This window comes from Zeus faber, assembly GCF_960531495.2.
Source record: "Zeus faber genome assembly, chromosome: 8".
Lineage (NCBI taxonomy): Eukaryota > Metazoa > Chordata > Actinopteri > Zeiformes > Zeidae > Zeus > Zeus faber.
The window spans coordinates 2,745,731-2,756,994 of record NC_137195.1 but is presented as its reverse complement, the minus strand read 5'-3'; the positions used below and the strand labels follow the sequence as shown (position 1 = coordinate 2,756,994).

The 11,264-nt window shown below is 41.7% G+C and overlaps 2 protein-coding genes across 2 annotated transcripts; both read right to left on the bottom strand.

Moving 5' to 3' along the window:
• Window positions 1-713: 713 nt before the first annotated feature.
• On the bottom strand, window positions 714-3,605 carry LOC307233650 (cornifelin homolog). Its single transcript, XM_080005025.1, has 4 exons — window positions 3,555-3,605; window positions 1,672-1,790; window positions 1,453-1,589; window positions 714-889 (listed from the first exon to the last, which is right to left on the bottom strand). The coding sequence occupies exons 2-4, from the start codon at window positions 1,781-1,783 to the stop codon at window positions 788-790; spliced, it is 351 nt and encodes a 116-aa protein (XP_079861151.1). The 5' UTR covers window positions 1,784-1,790; window positions 3,555-3,605; the 3' UTR covers window positions 714-787.
• A 577-nt stretch (window positions 3,606-4,182) lies between these two features.
• mrps15 (mitochondrial ribosomal protein S15) lies at window positions 4,183-10,532 on the bottom strand. The gene is made up of 8 exons (XM_080005158.1): window positions 10,258-10,532; window positions 9,495-9,563; window positions 9,337-9,412; window positions 8,528-8,576; window positions 7,706-7,790; window positions 7,557-7,615; window positions 5,150-5,341; window positions 4,183-4,496 (listed from the first exon to the last, which is right to left on the bottom strand). Exons 1-8 carry the CDS (start codon window positions 10,418-10,420, stop codon window positions 4,395-4,397), a joined length of 795 nt encoding a protein of 264 aa, XP_079861284.1. The 5' UTR covers window positions 10,421-10,532; the 3' UTR covers window positions 4,183-4,394.
• Window positions 10,533-11,264: the final 732 nt, after the last annotated feature.

The window sequence follows — 11,264 nt, the reverse complement described above, 5'->3', positions numbered from 1 at the left end:
ATAAAAAACATATTAAATATATGAAGAATAGCTTTAAAAATAATGTAATAAATACATTAAAAGGGAGTAATTAATATAAAATAAGAAATTAATAATCAGAGGCTTATTCCGAATATGGATGTATTGTAGAAGAAGAAGAAGATAGTATGGTGCAGCATAGTGATATACCCCCCAAAAAATGCCCTTTAATTAACCAGAATGAGAAGCGATGGATGAACAGCCAAGCGGAGCGCCCTGCTCGGTGACGTCACAGGCAACGGCAAGTCAGATCTGTTGATTCCTGCAAGGCCTTCGTCAGAACTTATACACAGTCATATAAGTCTATAGTATTAAATGTAAGATGAACGTTGTTTCATTATGGTGTTAACGACATGAACACGGTTTGTGAGCGGTGGTGCAGCTTAAGACTCCACATGTCAAAGCAAATTCCTAAATATGAAGTTATGAAGTTATGACTATATAACTTTACTACATTTCTATCACAGTGTGGTTACTAAAGTTTTTCAAATCACATTTTTAATAAAAATGTAAAAAGTATTTTTTTTTTTTCGATTAAAACAGAGAAATGAGAGAGAAAAAAACACACACCAGGTCGTGAAATACATTCAGGCATTTATTTACATTTGTTTTAAAAGTCTATAGAAACACTTGAGACCATTATTGGGGGCAATGCTCGAGAAAAGCAAACATTTCATCACAGCTCATAACCGGCACTGGAGCGAGGAACCTGTCTTCCGACACGTTGAGGCGGACGTCCCGTTTGGCTCGTCAGGCTTCCTCTCCGTTTCTAGGAGGTTTCCCCGTTGCGGCGGCGGATCTCGCGGGCCATCCGGCAGTCCTCCAGGTAGCCACAGCAGCAGGACATCACGGCGTCGTTGCAGATCGTCCCCTGTCGCACAGCAACGGAGCAATAAAGTTGTGATGGAGGGAAAGAAAGAGAAAAAAATACAACCCTGAGCGCTGGAGCACCGGGTGACAGGGACGTCATATTTATGTTAATGTGTTTGATAACGCTGGGGGTCGCCGTAGTTACCAAGAGTTTTTAAGGGTCAAAACATTCCCCGTAAATTCTGTCTGTAAAGCTCTTCCTTCAAGCGTCGTTCAATCATGAAATGTTTTGATCATATAAGATCATATATTTGATCATTTACATTTATAACCATATAATATACATCTGAACCTCGTCTCATTGTCGATGGCATAAAAATGAAAATCCCTCCATCCCTCCATTTATGCTTTCATCCCTCCACCCACCCACCCACCCATCCCTCCATCTATCCACCCGCCCATGCCTCTCTCCAGCCACCCACCCATCAGTCATCCACCCTCCTACCCTCCTTCCCTCCCTCCCCTCTATCCATCCATCCATCCACCTTTCATCCATTCCTCCATCCCTCCGGCCCCTCCATCCCTCCCTCCACCTGTCCATCCCTCCCTCCATCCATCCCCCACCTGGATGCCAAAGGTCAGCCTCATGTGTGTCCTCAGGGCGGTCATCCCTCCAGGGACGATGCCCAGGCAGCAGTTCTCTCCGTACTTATTTGCCGTGTAGCAGCTGAGGATGCAGGGGCAGAGGAACCCCACCAGACCTGCACCACATGGGAAATAAAACATTATCTCCGGATATTAAAATAATGCACCGTGCACGTGTCCTCGTGGAGCCGCACTCACAGACGGGCATGTCGCTGCAGCACGAGCACAGGTCCGTGCTCCACTCCCCTGTCTGCACGTTGGTGCCGTAGGAGCCGGCGCCGGGCTGGTTGGTCACCACCGGGTTGGACATCCTGGGTCTGGGTCCACACAGAGTCACATTAGTAGTATTATTTTTATTTTTATTATGAGTGGCAGTCATAGTCGTAGTTGTTGTTGTAATTTTTGGTTATTTTTTACAATACTAAAACCATAATTGTTATTTTTTAACTGCTTCTTCTTCTTCTTATTATTATTATTACAAGTAGTGGTAGTAGAGTAATCTTAGCTGTTTTTTTGTCTCCTTTAAACAGACACACGTTTCAATGCCTTACAAATAATGGGGTTGGGGCGCTTATATGCATTGTCTGTGCCTAAGTTCCTTCCCGCTCAATCACTATTAGGGGCCACAGGAGAGAGAAAATGCAGATGAAACACCCCACGGACCCCGCAGGCACGGGACCGGCCTCATCTAGGATGGGCCGGCTGAGCTCTCCTGTCGAGCTGCTGGTGCTGCATATTGCAGGCTCAGCCATGCTCACCGCACACCCCCCACCAGACCACTTGTGTTCACACAGCGCATCTGGTACTGAGCGCTTCCTGCTGTGGTCCACACTTTAAAGTCCCCGTCTGTGCCTCACCCAGCCTCCGTTAATGCCCTTGAATCCTTCTGTGTTTTGCTCTTTCATGGTTGTTTGCAGTTATTTGTTCCATATTCCCAGTGATCGGTTCATTGATCACCAGTGAACAGAGCTCTATGGATGTGCTCTTTCCCGAAGCTGCATATCAAAATTAATATATCCAAGATAAATAATCCACAGTCATAGCTAACTAACTTCACATACCATTCATTTCAGTATCCAAAAACTAAAAAGAAATACATTTTGTATTGTACATCCTCTCATATTTACGACTTGTTTCTTACTTATTGTGATTCTATTGTGCCGCCTACAATTCTACATTTTCTTCCAAAGTCAGAACTAATTTGAGTGTTGGACGACACGGAGACCAGAGACAACTTTCTGGAGCGTCACCGTCATCGTCACCGTGGAAACGAAAGGAATCGTCGCCCGATGGTGTTTGAACACGTACCGGACGCTGTTCTCGTCTTTGCTCTTTCGTGACTCGCGCTGTATTGACGCCAGGATTTCTCTTCAGTAAAGTCACGTTTTCATCTCATCTCGTGTCGTGCTTTGAGAGCCCCCAGTGGGAGGAAACCAAGTGGGTTCCACACTGAAATAAAGGCTTAACGTTTAAAAACCTCTTCTTTTGGGCGGTTCAGTTCACAGCGTTAATCTGTTATTATCTCTCTGGTATTAGAACTTTTATTTATTTACTGTATTTATCGGTTCATTTTCCGTTCTACCTGGTTGGGACTGTTGCACACACTGTAAATACTGTTTATTAAACATTCTACCTGTTCTATTGTATCTCAATATTTTTCACACATATTTAAATGTCATTTCTACTTTCTTTTTCCATTTGAATGTTTGTTCTGAACGACTGAAATGAGCATCCATTGAGCATCCCTCTGGTGACCAATAATCTTTATCTCTCTGAATTGAAAGTATCTGAATATATCAAGTATTATCTATTTTTCTATCTATCTAATATACCATGTGTGGGCAGATAACAAAAATGCTGTATTATTGATATGTATTTATATTAATTTACTAATTTACTTAATTGACTTAATTTAGTTTGTTTATTTATTTACATGTATTTATTATTTATGTATTTACATTGATTTATTTATAAATGTTTTTACCGACATGCTTGTATAGTTAACAATGTATTATATATATATTTATTGACATGTGTTTCTACATTTCAAAGTATATTTCTGGCGTCAGTGTTGTACTCACCGCTCGGTCAGAAGTTTCTCAGCAGGTTGGAGTCACTTCACAGAAGAAGCTTCAGCCCAGACTGCAGCTCAGGGACCGGTGTCTGCACGGGAAGTCCTCCTCCTCCTCCTCCTCCTCCTCCTCCTCTTGCATCTTGCGACACAACGCTCTTTGGTTTGCACAAGGATGACGTGTCAGTTTATTTGTAATCATTTAACTCACATTTTGACTCAGAATTCTTCTTTTTTCTTTGTTTATTTTTGGGTTGTTGTTTATTGTAAACTGCAAAATTTATTTTTTTCTGTTTTAGGTTTGTTTTTTGTGTAGTGCAATTTCTTCATCTATTTAATTTTTCATTAATTTTATAGTGCAAGTAAATTTTCGGTTTAATTGTAAAAATATATTGCGCAATTTCTTGAACTATTACTTTTTCTGTACAGTGCAAAATATTGTTTTTGTATACTGCCAAATGTATTTCTTTATTATTATTATTTATTTTAATGAAATTCATGTCATTATGTGTTATTTTTATTTTTGCCTTTTAGTGTTGATGTGACACCTCACACCTCAGTTTCCCTCTGGGGGTGAATAAAGTACAGTATGATCTGATCTAAGCTCATGTTTTTTCGAACAAACACGCGGCACCAGCTGAAGTTTTCATCTCCTCCGTCTCTTTATTCGCAGTAATCTTTCATTGACGACATGATTTGGAAAAGCAAAAACAAGCAAAGATGTTCAGCCTCTCTGCGTTTCCACGGTAACGACCAATGAAAGTTTCTTGTTGTCCACGGTTTTCCATCAAACGCAGACGTGGTTCTCTTCTTCCTGTCACTCTTCCTCCACTTCCTGCTCATCCCCTCGTCACTGCACGCTGGTCCTGGTTTCCCCTGATTTCGGGTCGTTTTGTGTTTTCTTGCTCTTCAGTCGGTTTTCCGCGTTCCGTTTCTGAACTTCTTTGAAGACCTGAGTCAAACAGGAAACACAAAAAAAAACAAAACATTTAGTTGCATATTGATGTTTTGGGGCGGGGTGTGGAAATAAAAATAAATAAATCAGCAAAACAACGACGTTGCGTTCCATCGTACAAGTTGAAAGACAACAGGCGGCCAGACGGCTGTAATCCCACGACAGCCCCCGACAGGGTGATCAGGTTTGTATCTCTCTGAAGGAGGTTATTTAGTGATGATGAGCGTCCGGCTGGACGTTATCCCGCCTGTATCATCTACTTTTACCTTCGGGGAAACTATGAAGCAGAGTTTTCCCACGGACGCAGCGTGCTAATGCTGCATCGTGGTCTGAAGCGGCAGTTTCACTGTGACACAATGATTCCACCAGAGAGAAAAACCACCAGGAGGAAAGGCAGCTCCGCTAGGTGGGTTAGCATAGTGAGTCAAAAACAAACAAACTCAACCGAACCTGAAACTTCAACTTCCACAAACTGTTTAAAGTGCACGGTTCTCTGGAATGACATGTCTACCAGGCCAGGTGGATCATCAGATCATGGCTTTACACCGCTCCAGCGGATGCCATACATCCATCTATCCATCCACCCATCCATCTATCCAACTATCTATCTATCCATAAATCTATCATCCATCCATCCATCCCTGTTGTACCTTGATGCAGAGCGCCTTCTTGGCCAGCCAGCGGCGGGTGGTGCGGCGGTAGTACTCCGGGGGGAAGGTGTAGGCGATGCCCAGCAGGTTGCAGACCTTCTCGAAGGCCTCGTAGTGAACCACGCGCAGGTTCTTCAGAAGCTTCTTCCTGCGGTCGATCGCCATCAGCATCCTGCGCTTGTTGGCCTTGTCCTGGGGGGGGGTAGAGATAGGGAGGGAGGGAAATCTCAGTGTCATAGCTGCTCACATCAGGCAAAAACAATAAAGTGATAAATGTTAAAGAATTTTATATATATATGTTTGTTTTTTATAATATAAGGGAATTATCTTTATGGATTTTTTTATTAATCCAAATTCTATGAAAATGAGGCGTGACACTGATGGTGTAGCAGTAACTTTGAGGCAGTAGCAGCAGAGACAACGAGCTGTAAACACAGAACTGACGCTGGAGTGAGATCTGACTCAGTGGGTGGAGCAGGATTTCCTGCAGCGACCACAGAAGAGAACCTATCACTATCAGTAGTACCAGTGTAGCACCAGTGTAATACCAGTGTAGATTAGACATTTTTTGTCACTGTGCTTAGAACAATGGAAATCTGTTCAGCGGTGTTCTGTTGAGCGGTGTGCAGTATTAAATATAATAAAGTTAAATTAAAATAAATAAAAGCTAAATAGATACAGAGGCAAACCATAAACAAAAACAAGAGAAAGCGGCCTAAACAGAACAGTAGTGGTAATGTAGCAACATATGGGGTAGTATGTGCAATATGATAGTCTTTACTAAGTCCATATGTGTGTGTGTGTGTGTGTGTGTTTGGTCAATGAGGTTATTGCTCAAAGCAACTGTTCTGCTTTTGATTATGCTAGTGCAGTACCAGTGCAGTACCAGTGCAGTACCAGTGAAGTACCAGTGAAGTACCAGTGCAGTGTCAGAGTAGAAGTGAGATAAAGAGCTGTCACTGAATCTACTTTAATGTTCACAAAGTTCCTCTTTCAACATTCAAGAGAGAAACAAACAACTCACTTTACTTCAGTGGAGAAAAAAAAATAATAAATTTTATAAAAGTAAAAATGTAATAATTTTCATTAATAATTTAATTTTAAATTAAAAGAAGCAACAATTTTCCAAGTTTCCATTGAACGCAGCATCGGCTGACGTGATGACACCGTAACAACTCTGTGACTTATAGTTTTCCGACAACGCGCTTCCAGTCAAAAGACTGAACACTGCATGTTTCTCAGAGACACTTCATTAACTTTCAAACTTTTGGGACTAAAATTAAATGGACACCATTTGGACCCGTTGCTCCGGAGCTGCAAGCAGACCCCATGTGTGAGGTCTCAAACACAGAATATGTTTTTGACTGACTTGGGGAGAGTAAGGAATGTCAACATTTAACTGAGGCCAGCTAACGACACATGCATGGTGTGTAAACGTGTAAATAAAATGATTTTTCTAATTCACTGCTTTGTTTCAGTCTTTTCCGATGTATTAATCGCGCATGTTCATATCACGATAACGATTAAACTACGATTTCTGGTGCTCCGGAGGGCAAATATTTCAATCAAGAGCTCAGACATTTAAGTGGCACCGAAATCTGACTTGGAGTCAGTCCGGTAGATACCGATCCTATAGGAACCGGTGACACGTTGGCAACAGGTTTCGTTGCCCGATTTTAGTTACGACTGGCTCCGATGCCTAAAAATAAGGAGGGAGACGACACCGGGTCCGATGGAACAGAATGGCTCCCAGAGCCACAACCTGCACATAAATATGCAATTGGATGATGTCACAAAGCGCCCCGCTCCTCAAACTGATCTCGCCCCACCACTCCACCGGAAGCAAATACAACAAGGATCCTAATAATAACAATGAAAATTAATTTAAATATGAACAAATTGCATTATTTTCCATTAACTTGTGGAAGTAACAGCCCCGCTCTCTCTCCCTGTCCCTCCCCATCAGACAATATTACCAGTTCACCTTCTCCCAATATTTTGAAATGCACTAAACTCTGAACCTAATTAAAAACTTGAAATAAACATATTTCATGGAATTCCATTCATCATGTCAAATTGGTGCTTAAAATATAATATATTAAAACCCTACTTTTTCTTCATTATTTAATTTGCACCCTACTTGCTTTAATAAAACCCTCTATTATTCTGTCTATTCCTTTGTCTTCAGCAGGGAGGACACCTAGTGGTGAAAAGGTGTCATCTCAGGGGCCTGAGCAAAAGATACTGAGTACATTTAGGAGCATTTTTTGGGGAAAATGTAATAATGGGAGAAACATCCAGAAGGTAAGTTTATGTGTAGAAATATGTTTAAATGGCATTAAAGTGTGTTTAAAATAAAACCAACGAGTTCTTTTTGAGAATCGTTCATATTTCTCGTGAAATGCACCTTGTGATGTTTCTGCAGGTGCTCCTGGTAGTTGCGGATTCTCGCCGTCAGAATGGCCACTGGGAGTCAAAGAGTCAGAAAGTCAAAGAATTAAACGACACATGCAGACTATGTGGTTGGATTTTAGAAAATAGAAAAGAACAAGTGACCTTTGACTTCCACCGAGCTGCGGTCGTGCTCGTCTCGCTGGACCTTGGCGATCAGCTGCTCCTTCTTCAGCTGCAATTTCTCGCTCTGGAGACAAGGAAATTAAACACTTTGTATTTATTAAAATACTGCTGGACAGACAGACAGACAGACAGACAGATACTTTGTTCATCCCCAGAGGGAAATTACAGTGCCAGCAACAGCTTACATGAAAGAATAGGCAAAATAAAAATAAAATAATAATAAGCTGAACTGACTGTATTACTTATTATTTCACTGCCGACAGAAAATGTCAATGGAATGTTTTACTATTCCACCCAGACTGGACGGCTATCCAGCTAAAAGGTTTCTGTTTTGTATCGCCGCAAAATATAGAGATAAAGAGAGAGATAAAGATAAACAGCATTAGACGTCGATCGACTGATTAATCAGGCCGATATTGGCACATTTTGAGATAATTGGCATCGGCCGATGCCTGCGCCAGCGAGGCCAATAAACACAAAATGTCTGCAGACTCGTGTTAAAGATATGTTATATAGATTTAAGATTATATAGATGTTTCTATACGTATTGGTTGTGAATATTGATTCGATACGGTTTCGATATTAATTTTCTGCTAAAGCAGTAGCAGATGCTTTTCCTCACACACACACACACACACACACACACACACACACACACACACACACACACACACACACACACACACACACACACACACACACACACACACACACAGACAGACCACTATACAGCATGTGCTGTAAATCACTGAGTAGCAGCTGAGGAAGAGATGAAGGCGAGGTGGTTGCAGGGTCACTTACATGGCTCGCTAACTCCAGCGAAATGAGTCTTTTGACAATATCGTCCGTTCTGTTAAAACACGATAAAACACAGTTACAAGGCCAACAACTTACACAAGCTTACTCTACTATCTTGGGGCTAATACAAGGTTATTTGCACACACTTTATAGATTTGCTCGTGCTCTGTAAATCAGTGTTTCCAACATTTTCTATAAGAACATGATTCTACGTGACACAAATGTGCTGTTAACCACAAAATTCCACAAACTCATAGAACTGAGCTTGTTATATTGTTATGGCCCAGTAATAGTGAGTGGTGCAAGAACTCAAGCAATTCGGTCAGACTGAAAAATCTTTTAAAGCAGTCGGGAGTCACTCTGGCAAAAAAGTGAGCGAGCGAGTGACTATTTCATAGAGAATGACTGGTTTACATGTTGCATTCCACCAAAATAAATAATTTTGACAGAATACAATTATTCCAGTGAGAATTCCTTTCACAACTCAGAGCCGAACCAACTCTTCCATGTGCCACACCAACTGAACCAAACAAACTGAGAGTCGGCCAAATGGAACGACTCTTTTTTCAGAGTGACTCTTAAAGAACCGACTCTCAAAAAAATTAAATAAAATATATATATTTTTTAAAAAGACTGAAACTTTTCACCACTTCTGATAGTTTGCACTTTCAGTAAAACTTGTTCTGCTGGAGCTGATGAATTAGATTAATTAGTGCAGCCTTCCAATTTTGATCTTGCAACACAAGAGCTAGTTTCCATTATTACCGGTACTAGTGGTTGAAAAACACTGCTGTAAATAACAAGGCACGTACGTTTGAGCGAGGGGAACGGCGGCGTATTCCATCTTCAGCATGGTCGGTGGGAGGTCACTCAGCTGACTCTCCGGGGCTGAAGGAGCAGAAACAGACATTAGACGAGCGGCCAGTTGTCTCCCTGTTCAAATCAGGACTTCAGTCGCCTGCAAACAGACCTGGCTTTTTCCTCACTGCCCGGGCATAGTGTCGCACGCCCGGTTGCATGATTAGGCTCGGCCCGGAACCTGGGGAAAGAAGAAGACGCGAAGACCTTAGAATGGCACAGCAGAGGCCAATACTGATCTATTGTGAATTCAAATATTGATCAACTTGTGCTAAAATAAAATCATGAGCTGTAAATGTACAAGACACTGTAGGCAACACATAGAGAACTGAGTGACACCATAGTCATTGAATCAGAAAACGAGGAAGCGACTAGCTACCGTTCCTGTGAAATATCAAACATTACTGTGTTTTGTGCCTTGAGTCAATTGAAATATCTGTCCAGTCACAGTGAAAATACTCATCTGTCTATCAACATATTCATCCATCTCTCTATCCATTAGTTCTTTAAATTATAGATACTTTCCACCATAACAGGCTCTAGTTAAAAGCGATGCCCAGTCTTAAACACTGAGGGGACTATTAATCGTAAATTGATCAGTTATTTTATAAATATTTGTATCCAAGACATTGTTAGTCCATAGATCAACACAATTATAATGAATCAAGGAAAAAAACCATGATGTCATTCTTTTTTAGAAGTTTCGTTTCCTAACTATCCATTGAAGATTCTCTGATGTGATGCTATTTTAGCCTAGCATTGAAATTATATTTGAGATTTTGATCCGGTTCAACTGTTATGTAACTGTGGGATGGAGCAAAAACTGACTGTCCAAGCAACTAAGTTTCGTATTGAACTGTTGTTGTTGGACTCACGGGAGCAGGAGGCGGCAGAGCTCGCTGCTGCAGCCGGGCTGCGGGTCCAGATGCCGGGGCAGGGAGCCGAGCAGGCCCCGCTGACCCTCGACAGAAGCCCGCTCTCCCGTAAAACCGCACTAGAAGAAGTCAGAAGCGTCCCCAGAGCCCTCGCAGGAAACATGGCTGGTTAATTAAGCCAGAAGCTCCGTTAAATCACCGGTGTGTGGTGTGTGGCGGCTGGACGCCTCTGTGCCTTGACAACACGGTGCCCTACAGGGGGGCCGCCATCTTGACTAGACATGGCCAGTCGACAGCAGAGCGTGTAGCCGCAGTTAGTTCCGCTTTAGAATCGATGCCCGAGCAGATCGATCGATGCGCTCACAGGGAAACCTCTCGCACTTTATACGTGAATGTTTTTTTAAGATATCGTCAATTATTCTGTTAATTTTGTTTTATTTCTATATGAAATATGTACAGTTTACCGTTTTTTCCGAATGTTTAGCTTGTTAAATCGGAAAATTACTTCCGACAGGTTGTGGTAGTGGATTTGTTTATTAAAACCTGTGCTTTTCAGTAATAAACATCAGTCATAGACTTATTATAATTCAATTACATTTTTACATCTATACATGAATATGAGAAAAATATTTCTATTCCTTTTCGTCGTCATCTTCTTCTTCGTGATACGAGTTGATATTTGTAACCGAATTGTAGTTTAAGATCATAAGGGCATATCTGTCTGTCTGTCTGTCTCTTTATCCATTTGTCTGTCTGTCTGTCTGCCTGTCTGTCTGTCTTTCCATCTATCCAGACAGACAGACATCTGTCTTTCTATCCATCTGTCTGTCTGTCCGTCTATCCATTTGTCCGTCTGTCTTTCTAGCCAGACAGACAGACATCTGCCTTTCTATTCGTCTGTCTGTCTGTCTGACTGTCTGTCTGTCCCTAACGGCTCTCTGGGCACCACTACATGTCGCCCAATGCTCTTAGATACATCAGTTACTAGGATGTAAAATGCAGAGAAA